This window comes from Aspergillus fumigatus, chromosome 7 (genome assembly GCF_000002655.1).
Source record: "Aspergillus fumigatus Af293 chromosome 7, whole genome shotgun sequence".
Classification (NCBI taxonomy): Eukaryota; Fungi; Ascomycota; class Eurotiomycetes; order Eurotiales; family Aspergillaceae; genus Aspergillus; species Aspergillus fumigatus.
Window position 1 is genome coordinate 623,854 of NC_007200.1, and position 27,578 is coordinate 651,431.

The following is a 27,578-nucleotide window of genomic DNA, read 5'->3' on the forward strand; positions in this document are numbered from 1 at the left end:
ACAAGATCATTGTCCAGATTGTATGGGCTGAGTGAGGACTATGGGTTTGCTGCAGCAATAATGTTCCTTATACTTAGCTTATCAACAGACTAGGCTTGCAGCTTGGTGTGGTTTAGAGAAAGGTCACCATAGTCTAGTGGAAAAGAGGTTAGTAGGTGTTAAACTATAAATAAATTTCCCTATATATAATTGTGAATAAAAGTGAATAGTATATACTAAATAGTATATAAATGACAAAGGAAATTTCATGAATATAGAGGGGAATAGATGGCTTGCCTAGGTATAAAGGAAGAATAGGAGGAATAGTAGTAAAATAGAATAAAATAGTAGAAGGAAAAAACTAGCTAAGGATATCTTAGATTTCTAGTTAGGTTTAGATTAGTCTGGCTCCTTATAATAGCTTCTAGTCTCACTAAGTTCTAAATTTCAGGGTTAAGGTTCTTTTTCTTTAGAATTATCTAGCTCTAGTATTATAGTTATTTATCCCCCTCTTTAGAGAGATCTTCTGACCTCCTAGTTAGAGTATTAGGCTTAACTCCTTACTTCCTAGGTTAATATATAATTTTTAAAGTTAAAGTAGGATAGGAATTTAGACTAGCAGGCTTATTATTGTGAATGAAAATAAATAGTATATAAATAACAAAGGAAATTTCACGAATATAGAGGGGAATAGATGGCTTGCCTAGGTATAAAGTAAAGATAGGAGTAAATAATAGTAGAATAGAGTAGAATAGTAGGAGGAAAAATAGCTAAGAGTATCTTAGATTAATGTCTTGATTCCTTGATTAATTATTAAATAGCTATAGGGTGATTTTAAGGGTGTATTTATAGATGATTCCTTCTAGCATAGGCCATTTGAATATTAAATGATCTCATAGCCGGGTGATCTTATAGATTAGATCACCATTTGCTAATGGTTGAAATCGATAATGATTGATGATGATCCATGACCATAAGGTTAGAACCTTAGTGGATCAACCCATGGATATGGTCAACGATCAACTATAGCATGGTTTTCACCAACACCTTCTTAATATAAGGGAGAATCTAGGTATATAGCATACCCTTTAGATAGTTATTTATATAAGCTATCCAGCTCTGCGGCATTAGGAAGTAGTTAAAATTAATATTTATTTTCTCTTAAATCTATATTATAGAATACTAGAGGTCTTTTTAGTTACCCTTAAACTTATTAGGGTTAGGGAGTTATAATAATCTAGTAGCTTTAGAAGATAGGGTAGTAGCTAATATAAATATTCTTATTAGAATAACTATAAGCTTCTTAGTAATAGGGTTATATATAGATATAGATATAAGTATATTTATAGTAGGGGTAGCTAAATAATAGACTTAGTCTCTTTTTATAGTAGCTTACTACTTTTTCTCTTATAGCTATTTCTTCTAGTACTATAAGATAGCTCTTAATTTAGCAGTCTCTTATTTATATCTCTACTTTAAGATAGTAAGTTTATACTAGAGTTCTAGAAGTTAGGCCTTAGATTATTTAGCTTATTAGTTTACTTTATTAATAGTTAATTTAGCCTTCTAAATATACTTATATACTAGGTAGTAGTATTTATACTATTTAGTACTATAGCTAGTTGTCATGGTGCTGCCGTGGATAGGAGTTGGCGTCGCTAAGAAGGAATCACATGACTCTGGGAATATCTTCACCGCACAATTCAGCAACCTATTTAGAGGTCTTTGAGCTACATCCTGTCTATAGAGCCTACCTATACCAGTCTACCCTGCAACAGGAACAGATAGATATAGATTGCTGTAGCCAGTCTGAGTGTCAACTACCTCATTAACCTATTTCTGTTTACCTGTGATCCAGTACCTTGACACTAGTAGTATACTTAGAGAACTCTTTAGGGTTACTAGGTAGGAATAGAGGTAGAAGAGTAGGTATTCTAATAGTATTAACTCTAAGAAGGGAGCTATATAATATTAAGGTACTAGTTTATAGGTAAATAGAAGTAGGTTAATAAGGTAGTTAATACTTAGGCTAGCTATAGTAATCTCTATCTATCTATTCTAATTATAGGGTAGACTAGTATAGGTAGGCTTTATAAATAAGATTGTGGCAGACCAACACGATTTGAATGGTAAGTTGATTGTATTCTCATAAGATGGGGCTATCTGTCTACCCGTCTTGGATAACAGTACGGTTCAGCAAAGGAACCAACTGCGCAACGGGACGGATAAACCATAGGCCGTTAGATACATGGATAAGCAAGGATTAGCGTACGCTATGCGACAAAGATATAGCTTAAAGACTTTTAAATAGGTTACAGAATTATGTAGTAAAGATATTCCTAGGATTATATAATTCCTTCCTAGCAATGCCAACTCCTATCCATGGCAGCACCATGACACTAGGCTTATAATAAGTATAATTTTATTATAGTAGTAGCTAAAAGTTAAGGGATTTCAGGCAAATACTACCTAGAACCTTAGGGTTTATAAAATTAGCTTTAGTATATTTATTTATTTTCTACTTATACTTAGCATATATATAGCACTATTTAATAATAAAAAAGAGAGAAAAAAAGCATAAATTCTATATATATAGAGTATATATAGAGGGTATACTTATTTAATAAAAAATATTTCTAGAGGAGAGTCTAGAGACTAGTTTATATCTATATATATATACTTCTTTATTACTATAATATATAAATTACTTAATAGAACTATATCTAAACAAAGTATTAATAAAGAAATTAATATTTATATATTTATTAATATTAAAATAAATAAATTTTTAGTAATTATCTTCTAATATTAAGTATATATTAAGTATAAATATACTAATATCCTAATTCAATTTAATACTATATAAAATTAAAGTTTAATTTTAGTTTAGTAATTAGAGAATATTAATTTTTATTAGCTATATATTAAGCTTATGCTATATATATAAAGAGTTTATTAAGATTAAAAGTTAATATAGTAGTAATCTATAATAAAACATTTCTAATATACACTGAGGTTAAATATAGGTTAATATTAAGTAAGTTTCTACAAAACCACAGCAACCTTTCTCCAAACCACACTGAGCTATGTCCCTTGATGGACCCATAATAGGAAGATAAGGCGTTGATTAGGTAATCAGGTACTAGAATTTGCGGCCGGATTATTTCCTGATTGGTGAATGACGGCAACCCCAGACCCACTCAGTTTATAATCTCTGGCCCTCGGCATATCGAAAGTTGACTCCTCATTCTCCTCGACTCGATTCATCTGCCATCTAGTCACACTGGGAGGTACACTATCACCATCATCCAAGGAGGTACTTCTATTAGAGAACCCCACCATGCAGGTTCAGCCTCCCTCCGAGACCGCCGCGGTCGACACCACACTCCTAAAAGACGAGACCATCACCACAACGGTCGTAGTACCTGATACGCCTCCTCCCCCGACCCCCCGACCGCTCTACTTCGCGTACGGCTCCAACCTATCCTTCACACAGATGCGCATCCGCTGTAGACACAACCCTGACCTCTCCTCGAAGCCCGTTGCCATCGCCCGGCTGGACCACTGGCGGTGGATGATTTGTCAGGCCGGATATGCGAACGTATTGCCGCCGGAGGGATTGCGAATCGGGCGCCAGCTCAACGAGGGGGACGAGGTTCCCGTGTCTGGGGCTGACAATGCCGTGTTCGGGATATTATACGAGATGGATCCGGAGGATGAGTTCTTGCTGGATGGGTATGAGGGTGTGGATCATGCGGCGGGGCCGTCGAGGCTTGGAGAGAAGGTGCCTGTTGAGATTCGGCCGAGGGAGCAGGGGCTTGGGGATTATAATAAGTGGTATTTGCCTGCGACGGTGACGCAGTGGCTGGATGAGGAGCAGCGCGTGTTGAGGATGGGTGCGACTGCGGTGGCGGAGTCCGGGCCGCAGGTCATGACAGTGCTCGTGTATGTGGATGAAGAGCGGGTGCGGCTGGGTTTCCCCAGGGATGAGTACATCCCGCGCATGAACCGGGCGATTCGGGAGGCCGAGTCGATCGGGTTCCCGAAACGCTGGGCAGACGAAGTTATGAGGAAATCGATACCATTGAATTAGTTTTGGATCTTGAGTCTGGCCTGCATGAGTCTACGGAGTTACAATACCAGGTATAAGTTGCAATTTAGACGAGCAGATGCATTGGTTCAGAGGTATATAGCAAGATATATGTCTATCAGGTGTATCAGGATTGCAATTCTTTCAAAGCTGAGCCGTAGCTGTAGATCCAGGCACGAAAACTCTCTGCCCTCTCAGGCGATACAGGAACTACATAGAAACCAAGCACGTATGCTCGAGCCTTAGCAAATTTCGGCAATAAATGGCGGAGTAGAATCGGCTCTTTGGAGAGACTCAAACACATCAAAGTCGACCCGCAAGCATTTTGATTTGCGGATGGGGCTGTACTGCGCCGCAGGGCCAAGCTCCACCTGACGCAAGTGGCTGCTGTATCTCGGAGATTTTTCAGACCAGTCGACAACCCACTCCAATTAGTGTCGACTCCTTCAAGGCGGTCGAGTTCAAAAGCGGACCAACTTTTTTCGACGATCATTTGTTTTGTTGTGAATGTTCAGTTTAGCACATTAGCGACAAAGGAAAGTTGGGTGCAAAATCATTAAATAGGAGGCACTCTAATCCAGTCATGCCCGATTGTCAGACAGACAATCACTGATATTTACTCTCCTGGCCGGAGAGAAGAGTGTACACCGGGGCAGGGAGCTTATCCCGTCCATTGAGGAACTCCAGTTCCAGGATAAAGATGAATCCCATGAGCTCTCCGCCCATTTTCCTGATCAGCTCTCCGGCAGCGTAGGCAGAGCCGCCTGTAACCACGTCAATGAATGATGAAGAGTATTTTCCTGAAATAAATCAAACTCACCAGTTGCGATAATGTCATCGACAACGATAACCTTCTGGCCAGGCTTGATGGCGTCGGCTTGCATCTGGAAAAAGTCCTGGCCGTACTCCTTCTCGTAGCCTTGGGTCTCACAAGGGCCGGGCAGCTTGCCCTTCTTGCGAACAGGGACAAAGCTAGCGCCAAGCCTCAAGGCCAAGCTGGGGCCGAAAAGGAACCCTCGAGCCTCCAGTCCAACGATAACATCGGGCTTCTGGTTACCGTGGGTTTCGAGGATGTGCAGTTCAAGGCAACGGAGGAGAGCTTCGTGCAGGGTCGGATCGGCGAAGATAGGAAGGATATCCTCGAAGAGAATGCCAGGAGACGGGAAGTCGGGGAATTGGCGCAGAGCGGCGCGGAGTCTTACTTTAAGACCGGAGAGTTCGGTGGTGCGGGAGGGATGGGAGGAGGGGTGTCCGGCGACTTGGGTGGCGGCGGCATCTGGAGTTTGCGTGGATTGAGAGAGATTTGACTGGGACATTGTGAGGAAGAGAGAGAGGGAAAGAAGAAGAGGAAGGAACAAGGAAGAGGGGGGATAAAAAGGAGTCGAGGTATTATAAAAAAAACGATAAAAAAAGAGAAGCACAGGGGATGAGGGGTGAGGGAGACCGAAGAAGGGAAAGGGAAAAAAAAGTCTGTAAAATAACTAAGTCTAGACGGATGTGATAAGCCCAAAAAAAATATGCCACGATCGGTAGGTGGGATGGATGTATTGGATTTACTCCGTACTCTGTACACAGTTACAATTCCCCTCCTTCATCTCAATGTCGGTCTCGACCTCAAATCATGTTATAAACTATAACAATGGACGTGTGGTTGGAACTCTCTCTACATCAGAATATGTGCATATGTGTTTTTTTTATTATTCTCAAGGGCTTCATCATTGAAAAAAAGCGGCAAGAGGAAAACCTTACCACACTGAGTACAAAAGTACAGCAAGAACGGCACCTTACCTATTTGACTACCTTACTACCTTTAGTAACGAACCCCTCCTGAGGCTTCCTCTTTTCAAGATCAATCATCCATCAAGAACCCCTCCATCTATATTTCATGATTGCAACAGGCAGCAGAGTCTAGAATCCCTCCTTGTCCGTAAATTAATATATTGACCATCAGCCCATCTATCGGGATGTATTGGCAGACACTCCTGCCGGATTTATCTATCCATTGATCCTCGTTATTTGTAAGAGGCAAGCGCCATGCCACCTTCTGAGACACGACAGAGATCACTTTTCTGCCCCTCTCATGGATTAGTCTGTGTTTCTATGTATCATAGAATGCTCCTATCTACGCATATCTTAGTGTCATCATGCAAATTTCGCCATAACATGAATAGACTACATGATACGCTAGATTCAAAAGCCCCTCCCTCATCTCCGCCATGGAACATTTCCCACCCTTCTAGACCTTCGTCTTCCGTGCTGTGACTCGAAGGATTGGAGATGTGAACTGATGCTATATTAATTCCTGATACTGTATCTAATCGACATATCAGAGGTTCGTGATCAATCATTATTCTCGCCCCCGTCATTGAGACGTATCTATACAGTGTCCATCTTCAACTTGCGGTCTGGGTTGTGGATCTTAGGGACTGATATCTCCGCTGGTACTGTCAATTCTGCTCATTCAATTGTTGTCTTCCGGGCTATCTAGTGGAGGGTCAGGCTAGTGCACTCTGAGAGTATGCTCGGACTGAAAATCGTCACTTAAGTTACTCAACAATTTGATATGCCTTCTCCACTTCCGTCAGCCACTAGATAATTGTTGTGTTATTGTTGCATTGGCTGCATCGGACGAGTACCACCAATGAGACCAAGACTGCTAGCTACGTTTGCATGCTTATATTGGATGTCTGCTACTGATATGTAGCAGCGGAATCTTAGATTTATCTTCCCGACATCTATAAACAACTGGAGATATCTGATTATGTATGGCAAATCGTGATTCATCAATGCTGCCTCACCCTCAGCATCTCCAGATTGTGCGTGTTCAATTTGCATGATGAAAGTGACACATGATTCGGCAAGCGGATGCATACCATACATGATCCGTTTAGAGGTAAATGCAATGTCTAGAGGCCATCGTGGCATCCGGAAAGTGTGAGAGGGAGAACATAGAATCAACAAAGAATCGCCCCCCATTGGTATCCTACAACTTGTGGCTTGCAGCTCAGATCGTGTTCGTCTGCTGACAAGGACAGCTTGTCCACTTCATATGGATTAATATTCGCTGAACACGCGTCTTAGTGTCTAGCAAGGGTCCATCGCCCGTCGTGCAACGCTCTGGTTATCCGAATGGACTGGCTTCTCTCATTTCAGCGCTATAAAATCTAGCCTCCTCGCCAGGCCATTTTAGGAAGCATTCATGGTTCCTTCTAATTGGTTCCGGTCAATATGTAGCTGGAAGGGAAGGGGTACTTGAGCATCGAATGCAACCGGCTACCTCCTCCCGGTATTTTATTAATGAAAGAGAACTCCGTACATGTTCTTAACGTTTTACAATCCATTGCTAGCTGGCATGTGCGAGGATCCACTGTTCTGCATGTGACTTGCCCTGTAGCAATAATAACAGTTCCTGTCATTCAGACAATTCAGGGGAAAAAGCAAGGTGGTAGAAGTAAACATTATTAGAAGGTACTGTACCTGACTGGTATGACATCTGCGAAGATTGTTGTTGTGTTACTGTGCTACATACCTCATACAGACTTTTATGGTTACAGCAATGTCCCCGCCCTGCAGCGGCTGCAGCCATCATGCATTTCTTGAGTCTGGTGCACACTACTCATGTGTGGCTTACATGGGGCTCTTGGTTGTAGCCGTATCACAGGCAATCCGATGTTCAGAACACTTATGGGGTCAGACCTTGTTCTTCCAGGATATTTTGAATATTCCTGCCTGTCTTCCGATAACTATATTGCCGACTTTTGACACGCTTTCGTTAATGGTTGCGGGAGCAGGGTACCGAACAGGGCAACATCGAGGTCAGGGGCTGCCGATGAAGATCGCATATAATACCCCTCTACCATTCCTACTGTACTCTCTAACTTGGTCCATTTTGATCAGCGGACAAAATCCTACGGTTATTCAGGCCAAAAAAGACAGCCGAACGCGGGGGTCGAACCCGCAACCTTGAGATTAAGAGTCTCACGCTCTACCGATTGAGCTAGCCCGGCGGCTGTTTTGGCAATGCGCCGCTATTGGCGAAGGTAGTCTAAGAAGGCATGAATGTCATAAAGTTATCCTAGTATTACAGCCGTGGAGCCATTGATGGTGGGATCAGAAACCAAACTGGGTCATCAGGTTTCTTTTAGCCACTGCCATCTAAGGCATCTGTTGTCATTTGAGGCCTCAAGCCCACAATGGTCCTGACGTTCTCCTCCATACTTCCTACTCCAGACTGATCTTGACGACGTGAGGGCAGCTCGTCTTGACTGGGTGTGGCACACCAAGTGCCCTCAATCCTAAACAGTTAGCCCATTGATGGTTCAAAGCCGGGAAGGGGGAGCAGGTTGGGATTTTTAGCAATCGGAGGTTGTCCATGATATGAATTTTCCGAGAGAGAGAAAAAAGCAAAAAATGAAGCCGAACGCGGGGGTCGAACCCGCAGCCTTGAGATTAAGAGTCTCACGCTCTACCGATTGAGCTAGCCCGGCCACTGGATTAGTCCGCCGGTGGTGTTAATCGTTCTATTAGACAATAACCAAGGGACATCCAAAGAAGCAAAAATGAAAGCCGAACGCGGGGGTCGAACCCGCAACCTTGAGATTAAGAGTCTCACGCTCTACCGATTGAGCTAGCCCGGCTGCCGCTTTAATGACAGTTAGCAAGGGATATTGCTACATAAACCAAAAAAAAGTCTGCAGCACGATGCTGGGCTCGACATCTGAGCTCAATCACTCACAATGCCATGTTGCCCTACGGGGTGGGGTTAGGGGATCATCAACCGATGTGTGATAGCTTGTTAACTACCTCGTATTTTGTAAATTTCTGAGCAACATAGCTGGCTCAACGCGATGCTAATTCAGTTTGAATGGGACTTGCAGACAGATATATTTCCACGGCTTTGCTACCTGTCCCAGACGATTCTTAAATTATCAAGTAGACCATAGCATGAATGCACTACTGACGCCTAGGAGAGCCACCAGAAAAGAAATCATGAAGGCACATCTTGAACAGCATTTGCTGGTGAGCAAGCATACCTGCCAAATAGTTCGCGACCTTGCACGTCGTTTATACTTGCTGGACGAGATATGCCACGTGATACCACGCACGGACCATCTCGCTTAAAAGCTACGCTAAAACGGCTTTAGGCATCAGTACAAAAACCACGTTTTCTTTCCCCTTCTCACTGTTCCTTTATAATTTTCCAAGCCGTACTTCTGGGCCAAGCAGAATGTGGTACTTGAGACTGTTAGATGTGCAGTCTCATAAATAGTAAATATTTTTACTCAGAGCAATATGTCACCTGCCTCTGCTGTCAATGAACTGCAGCAGGATCTGCAGCTGCAAACTCTAGCTCGATCTTTCGAAGCTCTCTTGCTTACCATTCAACACCTAGGCTGCAAAGAAAGAGATCTGCATCGGAGGCTGGAATATGCACACGATGAGGTAAATTATATTCCCCACCTGCATTCTTGTTGCCAAATACCCCCTCCCCTGTGGTCTCAAATGACGAGAAAATTAGCTCTAGATCAGGAGTCGCTTCTGCGGCGGTGACGGATAAAGTCATGTATTATCTGATGAGACTTTGAATAACCTCGATTGTTGATTGCATTTTACCAAATCATACATATGCTGACATCATGCGCAATAGTACCTCAAGTTAGCAAATCAACTTCCTAATGGAACCAATACGCACACCAAGATCGTTGCGGAGAAGATACTCTGTCGACATCCCGAATACGAACCCTTCCATAACCAATCCTTAAATCCCCTGGATGTAATCAAGGCACTTGCGGACTCTGGAAACGTAGGAAGCGAGGCACTTACTGCCATAAAGGAGGGACTGGAATGCTGCAGGTCAATAAACCGCCCCGACAATGATAAGCAGCTTTCCGAAGCCAATTCATGTTATGTTGCGACACAGGCTGGAGTATCAGGCAACTTAGAAAAAGACTTCACCACCAAGGGCACGCAGGGAAGTTTGCGTTGTCCCTTTTCGAAGCCTAACAATAAGCCCTCTGAAAATGAGGGGTTTAACGGGATTGAGGATGCCTTTGTTACCCAGAACGATGATACGTGCGGGCACGAGGACCTCGATCCCATTAAAGCTGAAAAGAATGATAGACGCTCTAGTTTAACGACATCCGCAAAGTCGAGCTCAACCAGATGCCCCGTGTCTAGGTGTCCTATCAGATTCATGGACAAGCATAGTCCGGAGGAGATTGCCGACTATGTGGAGAGGCACAAGCATGAGATCCCGCGCAGCCATGCAATATGCGTTCAACGTTATCAGAAAGATTCTCAAACGATGCGGCAACTTGACGCAAAGTATGGTAATCTTATCAGTATGATACAAGGCCTGTCAGTCAAACATCAAGCGTTCCTGCCAGGCCATAGCCAGGATGGCGCGCCAGCATCCAGTTCGTCTGCTGAACGAGTCGAAAAATGGGCGGAAGACGTTGGAATGGAAGCGCCTGAGCAAGAAACACCGAACTCTGCCAACCGACAAGAAGCACAAGGCGCAGACGATGATGACGAGAGAAAGGGACGTTTCGATCGTCCTTTGCGCGAGGTGCGTGTTGGTGAATCCCCAAGCAGGCCTTGGGGTATACCGGTTCCAGTTTCCCAACCTTCTTTCACACCTACCATGCCCTCGCCGCCTACTCCGCTCTCAGACTCTACCAAGCAGCCATTGAAAGAGCCATCTGACATTCCAGCAACTGCGGAGCCTGCCAAAGTTCCTTCTGGCACAAGAACTGGCCAGTGTCCATTCGGCCATGATGCTCCCAAAGCGAACGACCCAAGGCGCGATCTGGAGATTGAACCCATCCGTCAGGAAACAAGCAAGAGCGAAACCGCAGACACACCTCGGCCCCCTCACGGAGATGGCGCGGACGGTTATTTTCATGCTGGCCAAATCAACCCAACGTCGTCCGCAAAAGTTGTCTTCAATGGGCCCGTTTTCTTCGGGTTCTCACCGGAGCAGACTGCATCGTTCCTGCACGAATTGGGCAATACGGTGCCAAGCAAGCCATCATAACTCCCCCAGAAATATCTCGGCAGTTAACTCCTGCAGAGCTGTCCTTGCTCCCGTGCTCGAAGTACTGGTCTTGCCAACGCAGCAGCCATTACTACCCCTAACGACGTCACGATTTGCATTTGATGATATTGTATATTAGCCTACATACCATTTGACTTTCCATTTTTAGCGTTAGAAGCAGCTTAACCTGACATATATTTCAGATGGTACAAGTGGTCCCTCGATAACCTAGATGCGCCTTTCTCTTGACATTATTTGGTGGGGAATGCCAGTGGGGGAGCGAACCATCAACAACTTTCCCGCGGAATAGATAGAGCTAACCTCACACAACCCCCTCCGCCCCTCATGCTTAAAAGCAGCTTTCGTCTTCTCTCCTCATCTTCATCTCGCCTTCTAACCTCATCTCCTCGATTTTCTGCTCATTACCCAGTTCTACGCACCTACCCAACCCCATTCCACCGCCAATCCGTCAACATGTCTGGCATGACCCCCGTTTTCACAACGGGTGCCTGCCCTCGTAAGTCTGACTGACCTTTGCGGGCTACTGCCTCGGTGTAGAAAACAAAATAAAAGCAAGTTCACTAATCATTGATCGCTACTCTAGCTGCCGGCCCCTACGTAAGTCCTTCCACCCGACCCCAAAGACAAAGCCCCATACTAGAATCCGCATCCCTATCCCAATCCTACCAATCCCCATGAATCCAAGTCGCAGCAATTGACCCTTCGCCAAACGACTTAGTCCCAAGCTATCCGTGCCAACGGCCAGCTCTTCATCTCCGGCCAGATTCCCGCTGATGCTTCCGGCAACCTCGTCGAGGGCAACATCGGCGAAAAGACACAGGCCTGCTGCAATAACATCAAGGCCATTCTGGACGCTGCCGGGTCCAGTGTTGACAAGATCGTCAAGGTCAACGTGCGTTATTCCTCTGTTCCGACAGTTCTGAAGAGAGTGGGGCTGGTGCTGACTCTGAGTCCTTTTACAGGTCTTCCTCACTAATATGGCCGACTTCGCCGAGATGAACGCTACCTATGAGAAGTTCTTCACCCACAAGCCGGCTCGTAGCTGTGTTGCCGTTGCTCAACTGCCCAAGGGTGTGCCGGTCGAGATCGAGTGCATTGCTCTGCAGTAAATGTATTTTTCCGTAACGAGAGACGAGTGAAATTCAAACATGATGAAATAGCTCCGAATCATCTGTGAATTTCATTCTCATTAGCAATTAGATCCTCGTTATATGTTTGCTGTCTAGGTTTCATATTCAACACCATCAATCCCGCGAAGTAAACATAATTGCATCTGAAACTCGCCAAGCAAACAAAGTTGAGAATCATAAAGTTCATGTGATCGAACGATGCTAGGATGCAGAATTGCAGACAAAAAGACAAGCGCAAGAAAAAATTACTCAGTAATAGACACGATCATACCAACATTCCCTAAGTCATCTTCGTCCAAGAGTGCCCGCCATTCTTCCACCCATTCCTGCCATAAGGCTTTGCTTCACAATAGCATCCGCTGCAGCTGCAGCTGCGAGCCGTTCCTTTTGACGGCTTCGATCACGTAGATATCCAGCGGCTTCTGGTCTCATACGGAGAATCCGTAAAATCATATCATCATTCGGTTCTGCCTGAGCCTCACGCCTTCTCTCCTCTTTCATCTTTTTCATTGTGCCGAGGTTCCGCGACAACATGATGCTCTTGACTCGCCGCGTGTTCGGCACCCCAAGGATACTGCCAGTTCCTCCAGATCCGATATGTGGTGGCGCTGACACTCGGTTTTTACTCACTTGCTGCCGTGATATCGTCGCTGATGCCATGCGCTCAGACGTACGGATCAAGCTCTCCGTCGGTTCAAAATAGAAAAAGTTCAGTGTCTGGATCTCATGGTACTTGGGTGATTTCAGAATATCAAGCGAAACGCCGTGGGCTTCACCCGTTTCCTCATCAACAGCATGGAAGAAATTCAAGAGAAGTACAAGCCAACGCGACACAATGTCGACTTCTTGCATCGTAAGAGGCTTTTGATGAGAAGGTTTATCCGATAACGGAGGAACGAGCAAGCCTTCGATGGTGGCAAGAACCTCTTTCCACAGGCGCGCCATGACCATCTTCATTGCTTCAGACGTGAGAGTTTTGTTCATGATTGCAAAGTTATCGTTAAAATAGTCAAAAAGTGGTTTAAGTGCATTCTCCACCTCCATAGCGGATGGCGCCGTTGTAGCGTTCTGGGGGCGATTCCGGCTCAGGAAGTTAGACACACTAGAGATGCTGAGGCCTCTAGACAACAGGGATTTGAGGGTTCGCCGAGACAAGCAATGACTGATGTACGCAGAAAGCTGGAAGAATGGTCAATGTCCTGAAGACCTGACCTGTCGGTCGGCTATGGAAGGATGACTTACCTTTTCGGTGATCTTGCGAGTCATATCTCTTTCAGTACGTTTTAATGTCCGAAACGCTTTGCCAAAATAGAACTGGATGTCGTCACGCTCCCCTTCCATGCTGACACGGAGTAGCAATCTGCCTTGGGTGTCTAGATCAAGCCAGTACTCCCTCGGAAGAAAATCACTGAAATGCAAGGGATCGAGTTTGATCGAAGTGCGACCAACATAGTCGTGATCACCAACTGCATCCCAGTCCCAGATGGTCGCAATGATATTTAGTGGTCCTTGTGTTGTTATGTCGACAGCATCATCCCATCGCGGATTCAGGTTGTTGTAGATAATTCGAGTTTTCGCAATTCGCTTCTGATACTCATCTGTGAGAACAACGTAAGGATCGCTGCTGCCATTCATATCGCATGCTTTGAGATCTTCAGCTTCCACGATCTTGATTGTGAAAACGTAGGTTGTTGATCTGCGAATTTTCTGTAGCTGCGGGCCTGCATGCTGCGCAATCACTTCCGCACAACCGTCAACATTGATCTCACGCTCAAGCCTATCGAGCTGCGAGAGGGCATATTCGACATTATTCAGTTTGACGAGAGACTATAACCCTTGGTCAGATATTCAGGACCAGGCGGGGCACTTGACTGAAATCGCAAGCTTACCTCTGGGAAAAATTGGAAAGGCTCAATCTTTTCCTTGCTTGTCCATGCTTCCTTCGCCATTTGCATTATCTTTTCCTGAGTAGTCTGATTCATGGCTGCCTCTTGATCAGGAGACAGTCGATCCATTTCTCTCGAAAACATTTGTTCCAACAATTCGCAGTATCGTGCCACCCCTTTCCCGATAGACTTAGAAAGGGCAGTCATGAATTTTGCATACTGCAAGTCATCATCCCACCCAAGTTGAACCATCTGTTCAACCACTTGATTGAAGGAGCGGAATATGTCGATTACCGATACGCTGTGTCGGTGGTCTTCAGGAACCACATCTGTCCAGTCACCGGCCCGGACAGTGAAGGGATCCTGTCTGACTGCCTGTTCAACCCAGTCCATGACTTTCTGATCAGTTAAGCGAATCCAGCGCCATACAAAGTCTTCCAGAAGACTTTCCACATGGAAAGGGAAAGTGACACTGTCCCAGCGTTAGCAACAAATACACCACAATGATGAACGGGGGGGTCTTACTCAGGAAAGGCCTCTACGAACAGCCGGCGCGTCGCTGTTAATTGTTTATACAAGTCAAAGCCATCTTCTAACTCAACGTCCTCCCCTCTCAATTTGGCTTGTTCCACGATTCTGACCACCATCTCATGCGCATCTTCCGCAAATATAGGGAGAATATTTGTAAGTAGAATGTTATATGGATTTACCCTAAAGATCTGTCAGTCTCGAAGAGTGCGCTATTTGAAGATTAGCCTCTTACCCCATGATTTCAGGATTATTTCGATATCGCTTCCGTATCTTCTGAGCGAGTTTCATGATGGCATCGCCGAGCTGGATGACGTGGTGTGGCTCCCAGGTTTCTGCCTGCACTGGGACAATCTGCCCTAAAAGTTCTTGATACTTCTCAGTTGCCTTTTGCGCCAGCCCATCCTGCACATAGGAGCGGAACCGATCGATATCTTCCAAGTCTTCGGTGTAGTTCGGGTCGAGCTGTATGTGGTTCTCCAAGACGTACATCACCGGGCCAATAGGACGAGGCTTAGCTTCAAAACAATCCATCATTACATCGTACAGTTCCCGGAGTAAAGCTTCGTGGAGGGAGGATAGCAGCTCTTGTATCAACAGAAGATCCTGGATTGTCCATTTGCTCCTGTCAAATACAACAGAGGCCATAAAACTTTGTCGTTTCTTGCCATCTGACGGAGGTGTTTCTTTAACAAACGTAAAGGCAGAATCAAGAGTGTCAAGATCAATCTCGTTGTCCACAAACTTTGTTCTGATGATATCCAGGAACAATACAACCCTAGAAAAGTTAGGTATTCGCCAGCGAAGACATAATTCATTCAGCAGTTCCGTGGATTGTTTGGAGAGCAGTTTCATTGACGTTGTTTCCGAGGTCGCTGCCGTAGCTTCGATCTCGCGATCCTTTAGGTCGTGACTCAGTGTCAGACCCAGAATGAATTTGTACATTGACCTTGGGTCCGACGGTATGAAGGTGTACGTATCAGATTCCTCGGAATTATTATTTGGGTCGTCTGATAACAACAGAGAACTCAGGTCGATAGGTTGGTCAATCACATAGGAGACCGGTCGGTCAGACATTGTTCGAGATAGCGGTGCAGCGCTTGGATCGTTGCTCTGGTCAGCGGCATTCACATTGAACTGCGGAAGTGCACCGCCTGGCGTACTTTTTGCGAGCTCTGGATTTGACTGTACGATTGCCAGCATCATTTGTGACATATCCGGGCCCTCGCTCTTTTTCCAGTGTTCATAAGCTTCCTCGTTATCAAAATCTTCCCTGGATAACGTCTTCCGTGTCTGGAGGTTCAGGTGAGCCTGATAAGTTTTCAGGTCCTGAAGGGCTGCCTTTCCGGTCCATACGCCTCTGTTCTTGTCAATGTCGGATTGGACCTGGTGAATACTTATGCCGAATATCTTCGCGACATGCTGCACGAGAGGCATGTCTCTAACATCGTAGGTGAGGGAAGTTGTGGTCTCAACCGTTGCCGTAGGCCCGCTCGCTTGCATAAGATCATGGTCTTGGGAAAGAAGTTTGTTCTCTAGAACCGACAACCTGTTTGCCAGTTCAGGCCTGTCCTTGTCCCAGTCATGGTCTTTCAGGATCAGCGCAAACAGTCGAACGAAAAGGGCGACATGTCTGTCCACCATAAATTTCCAACTATCATCATCTGAATCTTTCCCCTTACTCAGCTCTTTTGTCGCATTTGAGTAGAAAATAAGGACAAGATCCTCCGCTCGGCGGTCCTTCTCCATCCGCTTCTTGAATGATTGATCCTTTAAAGTGTTGAGAAACGCGGCGAATGTCCTAACGACCAGGTGATCCTGATATTCCTTCCTTCTTTCCTTTCCCATAAGAACCCCTGTCAGCCGCTTCTCAAGCTCAGACACGAATCCACTGGGGAACCTCGTGCTCTTCGAGTCTCTAACTAGCGAGAAATCGCTCATCAAATCATGGAAGGAGGTTGACGCCCGTTTTGGGCGCGGTTGTGGAGCGGCAGAGACATTCTGTATGCGACGAGAACGGGGATTCAAAAGATATGTGAGATATGCGACTCGTAGAGCATAACTGTAGGCGGCCGAAGAGTTCACTGGGCGCCTGCGTGATGCAGACAGATTGCGGGAATGGCGAACTTCATTCTGAAGACTGTTAATCCGTCGGTTGATGCCTCGGGACTGAGTCGATGATGTCGACATGGGGAGATTCTCTTTCTCTCTCCCTCTTCTCACTATTTAGAATTCAACTGCACTTTAGGAGAGGGGAAGATGCGGAGACCATGGATAGAGGTTTTAGGACCAAAGCACTAGCCAGCGCGTACTGAGTCAAATCAAGTTTCATTAAGCCGCGAAATGAAGGGTCGTTTATCAGTATCAGAAATGTGGAATGGAAGTGAGGGGTTGACCCTTCAAGAACAAAGATGGGTTTGTTTAAGAAAGGGGTGCGGGCGAATGTTTTTGTTGCACCTGAAACACAAAGCTTCCCGATCAACTGACGTAGTTAATAGTGTGGCCCTTCTGCCCAAGAGCCTCGGACAGTGTCGCACCACTCAGCAAAGCGCCGGCCGTACTTGCGACCTAAGTCTCTAAATTCCTATGATGATTATTATTGACCGCTTATTGAACCACAATACGTGAATTGTTGAGGCGCACATAATATGAAAGCGGCTGAAATGATACATGCAATACCTTGCCCTTGGTGCATACTTCAGTATGGTGTCCCACAGCGGTCTCTAATCTACTCTTTATCCGGTTTGGAGTGATTTCAATTGAGGGAAGTTGTTGATGCCTTTGTAGTAATTTGACGCCCTAGGATCCTGATATCCATCCATCGTCCTGTTCTCTCAATGGCCAGATTCGGCAGAGTTTTTGTCTGCTTTGGTTCGGGACGTGCTACATTATGGACAAGTACAAGTCAATAATCGACATCGACATAACACAGATGTCTTATCCCACATATGACAGGGAACCCGGGTATTCAAAGCTGGTAGTATGAGCAATTGCTCCATCCCGCAATGATTGGGAACAGAATTGTCCTTCCGCGCTTATATGAATTGACACTCAGACCTTTGATTGAAACCGTAAAAGAAAAACTGCACTGTAGTATTTACACAATATGAAATCAAACCACTACCAAGAGTCCTCACCGGCCTTGCGAGCCTGTATATCGATGTCAGTACAATTCTCATGCCACCAGTGCCAAGACAGGTTTCATAAACGTACCGGAACAGCACGCGCACCTCCAAGCTCCTTCTCCAAGCCGCCGGGATAAGTCTGAGGCACGCTGGGCTTGTCAGGGTAGTACAGGCTCACGACACCACAGAGAGTAAGGAAGGTTGCGATGAAAGCTCCAATCTGGAACAGGCCTTTGCGGGGTGTGACATGTGTATATTGCTCGGGACTGAAGACGCCGAGGATTTCATTCTCCTCGTGAACGGGCTCGCCAAAATTCCTTCTCTCCTGCTTATCCCACCAGTCGCCGTAGGGGTCTCTGAAAGCACGCTTCACACGAGGGGGATTCTGATAACCTCCGTTCTAGAAGCGGACAGAAGGTGTCAATTAGGGAAAGATCCAGCGCCAGGGCACGAATAACAACATACCTGCAAAGGATCATCAATCTCAGCTGCAGAAAGGCTTCGGACTTGTGAGAACGAGGCGCGCGGAGCGGTAAAGCGAGCAGCAACCGGGGGCAGGCGCCGTGTCAAAATCCGTGAGGACAGCATCTGCGTGTGACTCTTAGCGACAGTTAAGGGGTCATAGAATTCGACATTGAAGTAGGCGCGGATATGGGTTCTTACCGTTCTGCTGTGTTAACGCCGAATTGGAGAGTTGGGGGGTAAAAAAGGTCAATTACGCTCACTCAAAGGGAATGGAGGTGCAATGACAGGGTTCGGATTAATTGGAGGTTTGCGGAAGCGATAGTGAGGGAGCCTTACCGCCTCAGGCAACTAGCTGCCAAATACCGCGCGCTTACATACACGTCTCCTCGTACTCGTCACCAGATGAAAAAACCACTTCTTCATACATTCTGTCGATCAAGGTGCTTTTTCAACTACCAGCCACGCTATCGTGCCGATAACTATGCCAAACTTTCTGTGGCATCTCTACCAGTTCATACCTATCTATTGATGCTAAATTTATCCCTTCCGACCGCGTCCTCGTTGGGAAAACTGAGGTCAGCCGCAAAGAGGGCCCCTGTCGTCCGTGGTAACAAGACATGCAAGACGGAAGTTTGAATGGTCTATCACACCACAACGATGAACGCGTGAATCATGAGAATGAAGACAAATCTTTGAATACATCTGCATTAGGCGATTCACCCGATTCCGCGAACCGCGAGTTAATCCCATCTGAGTCTAAGGAAAACGGAGTCCCAACCGATTCGATCGAGGGGCCTCCGTCAAAAAGACGAAAGCTTGCAGGACCAGATAATTCACGCCGTTCAACACCCAGACCACCGTCGCCTCCCTGGAAGAAAGCGGGTGTCGATGGGCCGACCTCATTCCTGCAGGATGGGAAGCGCAGGTCTTCCCGAGTCAATGCGATCCCCCTTGAGTTGCAGCCTCCGTCAGACAAGCGAAAAACGCGTGCAGCGCAGAGATCTACCGTAAATAAGAACCTGTCCGGTAATGGGAAGGTCGTCGCTTCGTCACCCCTGTCTATGAGTGTGTCACAGTCGGGTATAAATGGGAAACATACTGGTGGCAACTTAACGACCGGATCGCCGAGGACTGCGACTCCCAGGGGCGCAAGTGCCAGGCGACGCCGTATCTCAAGATCACCACCCAGGCAAACACCTTCACGGACGAGATCTCAAAGTTCAGCTACTTCAGCCCCTAATGACCCTACTTCGCACAACGCACGATCGAAGCGGTCCCACTCGAATGTCACTTCAACGCCGACAATCGGAATCGATGAGCTATGGAATGATATCGGGGGTGAGACTGACTTAGGAGACGAACAGGGTCAGCGGGTGCCGAGGTTGCGAATTAAAGTCAAGAAGCCTGTTATTGGATTTCAGCATCCTTCCCATGTGATTCCTCCCCGGAAATATAATTCTTTCAGGGAATGGCTTGAGAGCGGGGAAGGCAGAATAGAAGATGGTGCAGTGCTTACACCCGAGGCAGCACTCGTGGAAGCTCGGAAGAGATGTCGAGTCTTGGAAGCCACAGAGCCTGGCGGTCTTCTGAGCCCTGAAGTATGTTCCGCCTACTTACCAGAGCAACAGGAAGAACCACCGCAACAATATTCGCACCAAGACCACCTCGTCGCTCATGCCTTGTACTTCAAGAAGCTTCTTGACCAGGAGCACCGGCGCCATCGCAATACAGCGAGACTTCTTGCTCAGTGGTGTGCTGATGCGTGGAGGAAGCGCAATAAGCGCCCAGAGGATATTCTTAGAGAACAACAGGAAGAGGTGCGCGTTAAGCGCAAGCAACTGGCTAGGGATCTTCAGAAAATGTTCGACTTGGCCCGGGCGGAGGTTGATCGGATGCGTCTAGCACGCTGGGAGGAAGAGCGGAAAGTGGAGGACCAGCGGGCTCTAGATCGCGCAATCAAACAATCTACCATGCTGTTCGAGAAGAGACGTCTGGAAATTCTTGGAGAGACTGGCAGCGATTTCCTTGATTCAACAGATGCTGAAGAGAGTGGAACGGATGCAACAACCAGCGATGCGGAAGAGGACGAAAGCAACATGTCCTCTACGGATTCGGAAACCGAGGATGAAGACGAAGTTGACGATGATGAGGGTTTGACAGCGGAGGAGCTCCGGCAGAAGTATGCTGATTTGCCCCAGTCCTCTTTGGTTTCAGACCGTGAATCCGTGGCTTCCGACACTAGTGAGTCTTCCGATGGCACACGTACCTCACATATACTTCAGAATATAGAGGACATCAACGACTCTCAGGGCGAAACGCCGCTGGAGCAGATTGAACTGGACGAAGTCGATCCAATGCTCCTCGACGATAGCGAAGACGAATCTACGGATATGGATGATGATATGGGCGATAGTGATGAGGATGGAGATGCCGACGGCACAGACTCAGATGACGAAAGCGATGATGGGCCGGGGCTATTAGGATTCTTCTCATCAAAAGATCGCGTGTTGAATGATGCTCATCGCTTTGACGATGAAGGTGATGATCCTTTAGCTGTTTCGAATCATGAAGGTGGCTCTGGTTTCGACGATGACGGGCAATCTGTTTCAGTCGATGAGGACGGCGATGAGGAACTGGAGGATGCAGATGAAGTTTCCCTGGTTCCGAATGGTCCATCGAACTCGGTTTCTATCTCTCAGTCAACGGCCGAGGTTTCTCCTGTAACTGAAACTCCTGATGAAGAGCCAGATGAGCAAGCTGAAGTGGTCGATACAGACATGGCTGCTGCTGCTCCTTCCGAAGGTCCAGCACCCCTCGAAGCTTCAGCCCCTCTTGAAGATTTGGTTGCTATTGACAAACGGGGTGATGCAATGGGGGAATGCCATCGCCAGCAGTGTTCCCCTTTGGTCAATAACTTGGATGAGCAAGAACTCCGCCAGAATGGAGGGGCATCTAGCGAAGCATCTCCTGGTACGCTTGCCACAAAACCCTCTGAACCCGAGTCTATTTCTTCTTTCGAAGCGCCCGGGGAAAAGCCGCCTCAGCCAAGTGAATCCCCCGCTCCTGGGTTGAAGACGCCGATACCGCATCTACTCCGGGGAACTCTGCGAGAGTATCAGCATTATGGGTTGGACTGGCTTGCTGGACTCTACAACAACCACATCAATGGTATTCTTGCCGATGAAATGGGTCTTGGCAAGACTATTCAGACAATTGCTTTACTTGCACACCTGGCCGTGGAACATGAGGTTTGGGGTCCACATTTGGTTGTCGTTCCAACGAGTGTGATTCTCAATTGGGAGATGGAATTCAAGAAATGGTGTCCTGGTTTCAAGATAATGACTTACTATGGCAGCATAGAGGAACGCAGACAGAAGCGCAAGGGTTGGACCGACGATACGAGCTGGAATGTATTGATCACTTCTTATCAACTGGTGCTGCAGGACCAGCAGGTCCTGAAACGAAGGAATTGGCATTATATGGTTCTTGATGAAGCTCATAACATCAAGAACTTCCGCTCTCAAAAGTGGCAGACACTGCTCACTTTTAGGACCCGCGCACGGCTACTTCTTACAGGTACACCGCTCCAGAACAATCTCACCGAACTATGGTCCCTCCTCTTCTTCTTGATGCCCTCTGATGGTGACGGGACTGGCATTGAGGGATTTGCGGATCTCAGGAACTTTTCTGAATGGTTCCGCCGCCCCGTAGAGCAAATATTGGAGCATGGTAGAGAAACAATGGATGATGAGACAAAACGAGTGGTTACGAAACTCCATACCATCTTGCGTCCTTATATCTTGCGCCGCCTCAAAGCCGACGTCGAGAAGCAGATGCCAGCAAAGTACGAGCACGTCGTCTATTGCCGACTTTCGAAAAGGCAGAGATTCTTATACGATGGGTTTATGTCCATGGCCCAAACCAAAGAAACTCTTGCATCTGGTAATTACCTTTCGATTATTAACTGTTTGATGCAGCTGCGCAAGGTTTGCAACCACCCGGATCTCTTCGAGACTCGGCAGATATCGACATCATTTGTGATGCATCATTCCGTAGCCACTGAATATGCAAGCAAGGAACAACTCGTTCGGCGGCGGCTACTATATGAACATCCCCTCACGAAGCTGGATCTGGACTTTCTCAATCTGGTTCCTATCTCGAGAGAAGATATCTCACGGAGGTTGGCAGATGATAGTACTAGGCTTATGGCTTACGGACCCTTCAACATACTTCGGGAACGTCAGTACAAGCGCACGAACTGGCAAATGATGTTCGACGGTTCTACGGTGCAGTCCACACTAGAAGCCTTGGAGAACGACGCCAGAAAACGCAGGATGGCGGAATTGGAACGGTGTCTCTACTTCGAATCGAAGCGCCATGGCCGTCGACCAGTGTATGGAACGAGTCTCGTCGAATTCCTCACTGCGGATAGCAAGCAGAAACCAACTCTGGGTGGTCGTCCCCAAACGCAGTCTCTCGCGGAATGGTTGTCGAATCGGTCATCCATTCTTGCATCGATGATTTTGTCCATCGAAGAGCGGTCCCAAGCCATGGATGGTTACGTCAGACGTTTCGCCTGTGTTACGCCGGCTGCAGTTGCCTCTGGTATCACAGAGGCAGCTTTGACTCCGATTGAAACCCGTTATTTAACCGAAAAGGAGCGTTTCCCTCCTTATGATCCGTTCCATGAGGCCCAGATGCGTCTTTCAATCGCTTTTCCGGACAAGAGGCTGCTGCAATACGACTGTGGGAAACTGCAAAGGCTTGATAAGTTGCTACGGGATCTTAAAGCCGGTGGTCACCGAGCCTTGATATTCACGCAAATGACCAAAATGCTTGATATTCTGGAGCAGTTCCTCAACATCCATGGGCACCGGTACTTGCGACTAGACGGTACAACCAAAGTGGAGCAGCGCCAGATTCTCACCGACCGGTTCAATAACGACGACCGCATCTTGGTGTTTATTCTGTCCAGCCGATCCGGTGGCTTGGGGATCAACCTGACGGGCGCTGATACCGTGATCTTCTACGATCTTGACTGGAATCCGGCCATGGACAAGCAATGCCAAGATCGGTGCCATCGTATTGGACAAACGCGCGACGTCCACATCTACCGGTTCGTCTCGGAGCATACTATTGAATCGAACATTCTCCGCAAGGCAAACCAGAAGAGAATGCTAGATGATGTCGTCATCCAGGAGGGTGAATTCACTACAGACTACTTCACCAAGCTGGACGTCCGTGACATGATCGGTGAGGAAGCGGAAGCACAGGATGAAGCCAGCGCCGCCATGGACCGCGTCTTATCCAGCCGGGTTGCCACAGGTGGCTCTCGGGTCTTCGAGCAGGCCGAGGACAAGGAGGATATCGATGCGGCCAAGAACGCCCAGAAGGAGATGGAACAGGCTGACAACGACGACTTCGGGGATCGCAGCATTTCGCATACACCCGGTCAGGTGGGCACACCCTTGGCCACTGGTCCCCAAGAAGGCGAGACGCCTGGGGCGCAGCTCATCACGACACCCCAGATCCATGGTGTGGATGAGACAGTAGATGTCGAGCCTCAACCCGGTCATATCGACGACTATCTCCTGCGTTTCATGGAATGGAACATGAAGGATGAACCGCTTGTTCTCCCCCCCGATAAGACAAAGAAGAAGTCCAAGAAGGGCAAAGAACATCGCCTTAGCAAGAGGCGTCGCTAATGTGCGGGCTCTGCGGGCCTGGTTTGATTTCTACTCGTTGGACTGCATATACGGGCTGACTGCGAGGATCGGTCAGTCCTGCTTGTATTACTATTGTGTTTTCTTCCGCCTTTTTTTTGTTATTACACGCTGTCCGGTGTATGATGTGGTATTTATGTTATAATGTGTATTGATTCGTCGCGTCCTGGATTTGGATACGTGGACGCGTATGCTTGAAACAAAAGTCGACGAATGACGGAGACTAGAGAACAGATACGCGGTTTAAAGGCGTCCTGTGTGTATTAGGCAGGGAAAGCATAGGTGATGGTGGGGACAGTCGTTTTACTTAGCCTTCTAGATCAGTTGGATCGTCGATGTGCTTATTATTATGAGACGAATGAATACTCTCCACGTCCTGTGGATTTCGAAATATATCCTGGAGCAATGTATCCATGATCTGATTGAATTGGTAGTTTGGATCCAGGTGATCCCGAGACTATCACAAAGTCCAGCGACTGAAACAGTCCATGATAATGGGTGTCGCATCCAGAAAAGTCCCTTCGGGATTATCACTGTTTGGATTTACGCTAGACCAATCATGACCCGGTCCCTCAATGAGATAATGAGTTACAGATTTAGAGGCCTCTCCCCGGCCGTACTGATACTCCAGGACATTACCGCTGTAGTTTGTTTCTGCAACTCGAGTCGGTCCCTCTTTGCTCACTCCCAGACGAAATGTGGCACAGAGGGTAAACACTCTCCGCGTCTACCACCTCCATTGTAAGGGATTGTCGTGTCGGCCGTGCTGTGGAACTCGATGATCGGGATTGGACACCATCCGGGGATTACAATTGATCGGCACCCTTTCGGGATTGCAGGCGTCCTCGGGTACGTCCTGGTAGTAAGCACCCGAAACGGGGGCAAATGCCGCAATAGTCAATACTTTTAAAGGCCGTGGGATCGCAGGCTAGGAGATTTGTGAAGCCCCCACCATTTGATTTACCGGCGGCATAGACACGGGAAGAATCAATGCAGTATCTTTTCTCGAAGTTGTCGAGCATTTCCATGGTGAATGCCACGTCGTCGACTCCAGAAGAATCTGGGTCTCCTTGCCATTGGTTCTGTGTGTACATTGATAATGACCTCTTAGGACGAGTTCGAGACACGTACATCAAGCCCCTGGGGATAAACCGCAATAGCATCCGGATTCCACGCTTCATTGCTGAATTGCGAAAGCTGCTCCTGACTTTCCGCGGTTTTTGACCTCCCATGAAAAGAGAAAGTAAGCGGGACTGCTCTATTCTCGTCATAGTTCGACGGAATGTGGATGATATAGGGCCGAAGAGTGTCATCTGATGTGGTGAAGTCCGTTGGATAGATTCCTTCGGCACCCTGATCATTGGGCAATGGCTTTCCACAGCCTGCTGAGGCAGTGGCTGTAGCCAGACTGGCGATTGATAGCAAGATATCGAAGTGTACCTTCATTGCCAAAGATTGCGATAGCATTTGTTGACATTTCAAGGGAGAAGGGCGGTAATAATGTGCCTTGGTTCACGTTGCGAACCATTTGCCGGATCTGGACAATTGGTATGTACAGGACAGCTGGGCGTGGGAAAAGACACAGTTACGCTTTGACTGTCAATTCGAGTTCTCGACCTTTTTCACTGAGACCCAGCCAACGATTGCAGGAAACTGGTGCCTTCTGCTGAATATCAGCGTTAGTCTAACTCTGAAGGCTTAGGGTGCATACCGTAAGGAGAGGGGTACACCATAATTGCAACTTTACGCGCTTCATTAACAAGGTGCAAGTTGAGTGACGCCATCATCATGAGACGACGAGAAATAGTTTTGGTTGGATATAGATGCAGCAATATAGATGAGGAGGGCATTGGCAGAAGTGCAAAATAACAATTGCCTGCCGTTTCATAAACAGAACAGACTTTGAGTTTGGCGCAGGAGGCAGAAGCACATATGCTCAATAGACTAGCAGAAAGTCGTCGCCCTAAGTAACAGATAAATGAGTAGCGTTGATAGAAATGCCGACCATCGCTAGGAAGGAGACAATTTCTCTGATCAATAAAACCTTACAATGTCTTTGTCAAGAGAAGTTGACGCAAACCTGAGACAAGCACTGCTCTGACTCTTGGACATCAACATGCTGCTATCTTTTACAAGGGAGACCAGGACAAGCCAAGTCCCTATCAGTGAGCAAATTTCACTGAAGACATTTGACCAATGCTCGTGCTTTACTTAACTGTATTGATCACTCCTTAGTGTGAGAGCCAGAAAACGCCACTAGCAGCCCTACATGCTCTACACCACTCCCCAGAAAGATTCCCAAAACGACCAAAGACCAAAATGATTAACTGACATGGCCACAAGGCATGTGAGCCGAGGTGATCAATTCCTGAATAGGCTCATACGAGGAGAAGAAATGACAACTCAAACGGGGAGACTTGCAAGATGTGGAAGCTGATCGGTTTTAGGATAGCACGTGGGACAAGATAGTGAAGCACATGTTTTCTTTTGGTAACTGAAGAAGTGTGGAAGGGAACCGGCCGACTCTGTCCTGTATGGTCACAAAACAGGATGAAAAAATACCTTACAGAAGTCCCCTACCATGTACACAGTACAGTGCTTCAGGTTGCGTGATATTGCAGCTTTGGAGATGGAGGCAGGCAAACGGGAGTTGGCATATACAGAACTACCGAAGCGATGCTGAACCGCAAATGCTTGCGAAGTTTAATTCGTTTCACCACTGAGTTCGGTTTTGGAGCCATTTGTGACTAATCTGGGAGTTATGTCCGTGGCCTCCAACTATCCGTGATTTACGCTCACCCTTAACGCGCCACCAACCACACACCGAATCCACCTTCTTTTGAATGAAATCATGATTCCGGGGCTACACTAGGGGCTATCTTTCTAAATGAAATAATTATTCTTATCTGCTGCATCTGCTGATTTTTTTGATACCTGGTTCTTATGAGATTCAGATTAATCAATTGTGTCTCGGAAGATTAAAGATGGTGCTATGCAAAGGAGACATTTACAACAGTAATAGGAGAAAGGGCATGGTAAACCAACAACACCACTAAATATATAAAGAGAATGCAGCAGATGCAGCAGATACAAATGGTTGTTTTTGCTAATAGATAGCCCCTAGTGTAGCCTCATAATCATGATTTTCAGTCCAAAATGGTCAATTCGGTGTGGTTGGTGGATTTCGCCATGGCTCACCCTCAACGCGGAGCGCTGAGGGTGAGCCTAAGTCACGATGCTGTCGACCACGAGGCGAGGCCCACTGATCCGCAGGATCGCAGCCTCGCAACAATAAAGGTCTGGGAGCCAAAATCGGAACACTCGGGGCAATGGATTAACTAACTCTTCTCTCAGAGTATGGAACACCTCGAGGGAAAACCCCTCGGCTGAACCAGACCTCCCAATGTCTCACCATATTCGGGGGACGTTTGTGGGACACCGCAATGGTGGAAGCTCGGTCAGAGCTATGACTCTATTCTAAACCATGTGAAACATTCCAACGTTCCAAGGTACAATTGATGTGAATTTGAGTTTGGAATTGTTGTCGAGTGACCAGAAGCGTCCCAAACAGGGCTGTCTGTTCAATGAGTGGTAA

General features: G+C 46.9%; 8 protein-coding genes and 4 non-coding genes across 12 annotated transcripts; 5 read left to right on the plus strand and 7 right to left on the minus strand.

The window, feature by feature from the left end:
* Window positions 1-3,070: 3,070 nt before the first annotated feature.
* AFUA_7G02300 (gamma-glutamylcyclotransferase family protein) lies at window positions 3,071-4,072 on the plus strand (the record flags this gene model as incomplete). Its single annotated transcript, XM_741609.2, has 2 exons — window positions 3,071-3,118; window positions 3,174-4,072. The coding sequence occupies exon 2, from the start codon at window positions 3,320-3,322 to the stop codon at window positions 4,070-4,072; it is 753 nt and encodes a 250-aa protein (XP_746702.1). The 5' UTR covers window positions 3,071-3,118; window positions 3,174-3,319.
* A 57-nt stretch (window positions 4,073-4,129) lies between these two features.
* Window positions 4,130-6,798, minus strand: AFUA_7G02310 (adenine phosphoribosyltransferase APT1). The gene is made up of 2 exons (XM_741608.2): window positions 4,890-6,798; window positions 4,130-4,833 (listed from the first exon to the last, which is right to left on the minus strand). Exons 1-2 carry the CDS (start codon window positions 5,383-5,385, stop codon window positions 4,676-4,678), a joined length of 654 nt encoding a protein of 217 aa, XP_746701.1. The 5' UTR covers window positions 5,386-6,798; the 3' UTR covers window positions 4,130-4,675.
* Window positions 6,799-8,003: 1,205 nt separating this feature from the next.
* On the minus strand, window positions 8,004-8,076 carry tK(CUU)8. Its single transcript has one exon. It is a non-coding gene (tRNA).
* Window positions 8,077-8,483: 407 nt separating this feature from the next.
* On the minus strand, window positions 8,484-8,556 carry tK(CUU)9. Its single transcript has one exon. It is a non-coding gene (tRNA).
* A 77-nt stretch (window positions 8,557-8,633) lies between these two features.
* tK(CUU)6 lies at window positions 8,634-8,706 on the minus strand. The gene has a single exon. It is a non-coding gene (tRNA).
* A 655-nt stretch (window positions 8,707-9,361) lies between these two features.
* On the plus strand, window positions 9,362-11,105 carry AFUA_7G02320 (uncharacterized protein; the record flags this gene model as incomplete). The annotated part of the gene is made up of 2 exons (XM_741606.1): window positions 9,362-9,511; window positions 9,717-11,105. The coding sequence occupies 2 exons, from the start codon at window positions 9,362-9,364 to the stop codon at window positions 11,103-11,105; spliced, it is 1,539 nt and encodes a 512-aa protein (XP_746699.1).
* Window positions 9,568-9,646, plus strand: AFUA_7G02325. The gene has a single exon (XR_013344532.1). It is a non-coding gene; the product is annotated as an uncharacterized ncRNA (small nucleolar RNA).
* Window positions 11,106-11,450: 345 nt separating the features above from the next.
* Window positions 11,451-12,235, plus strand: AFUA_7G02340 (RidA family protein; the record flags this gene model as incomplete). Its single annotated transcript, XM_741605.1, has 4 exons — window positions 11,451-11,622; window positions 11,710-11,723; window positions 11,845-12,018; window positions 12,089-12,235. 4 exons carry the CDS (start codon window positions 11,451-11,453, stop codon window positions 12,233-12,235), a joined length of 507 nt encoding a protein of 168 aa, XP_746698.1.
* A 292-nt stretch (window positions 12,236-12,527) lies between these two features.
* AFUA_7G02350 (C2 domain protein) lies at window positions 12,528-17,124 on the minus strand. Its single transcript, XM_741604.2, has 5 exons — window positions 14,906-17,124; window positions 14,668-14,853; window positions 14,146-14,614; window positions 13,499-14,083; window positions 12,528-13,435 (listed from the first exon to the last, which is right to left on the minus strand). The coding sequence occupies exons 1-5, from the start codon at window positions 16,858-16,860 to the stop codon at window positions 12,542-12,544; spliced, it is 4,089 nt and encodes a 1,362-aa protein (XP_746697.1). The 5' UTR covers window positions 16,861-17,124; the 3' UTR covers window positions 12,528-12,541.
* Window positions 17,125-17,139: 15 nt separating this feature from the next.
* On the minus strand, window positions 17,140-18,580 carry AFUA_7G02360 (uncharacterized protein). Its single transcript, XM_741603.2, has 4 exons — window positions 18,459-18,580; window positions 18,261-18,383; window positions 17,884-18,195; window positions 17,140-17,820 (listed from the first exon to the last, which is right to left on the minus strand). Exons 2-4 carry the CDS (start codon window positions 18,381-18,383, stop codon window positions 17,791-17,793), a joined length of 465 nt encoding a protein of 154 aa, XP_746696.1. The 5' UTR covers window positions 18,459-18,580; the 3' UTR covers window positions 17,140-17,790.
* An 85-nt stretch (window positions 18,581-18,665) lies between these two features.
* Window positions 18,666-24,378, plus strand: swr1 (putative SNF2 family helicase/ATPase (Swr1)). The gene has a single exon (XM_741602.2). It carries the CDS (start codon window positions 18,878-18,880, stop codon window positions 23,963-23,965), a length of 5,088 nt encoding a protein of 1,695 aa, XP_746695.1. The 5' UTR covers window positions 18,666-18,877; the 3' UTR covers window positions 23,966-24,378.
* Window positions 24,379-24,618: 240 nt separating this feature from the next.
* AFUA_7G02380 (alpha/beta hydrolase family esterase) lies at window positions 24,619-25,429 on the minus strand (the record flags this gene model as incomplete). The annotated part of the gene is made up of 3 exons (XM_741601.1): window positions 24,619-24,749; window positions 24,807-25,065; window positions 25,115-25,429. The coding sequence occupies 3 exons, from the start codon at window positions 25,427-25,429 to the stop codon at window positions 24,619-24,621; spliced, it is 705 nt and encodes a 234-aa protein (XP_746694.1).
* Window positions 25,430-27,578: the final 2,149 nt, after the last annotated feature.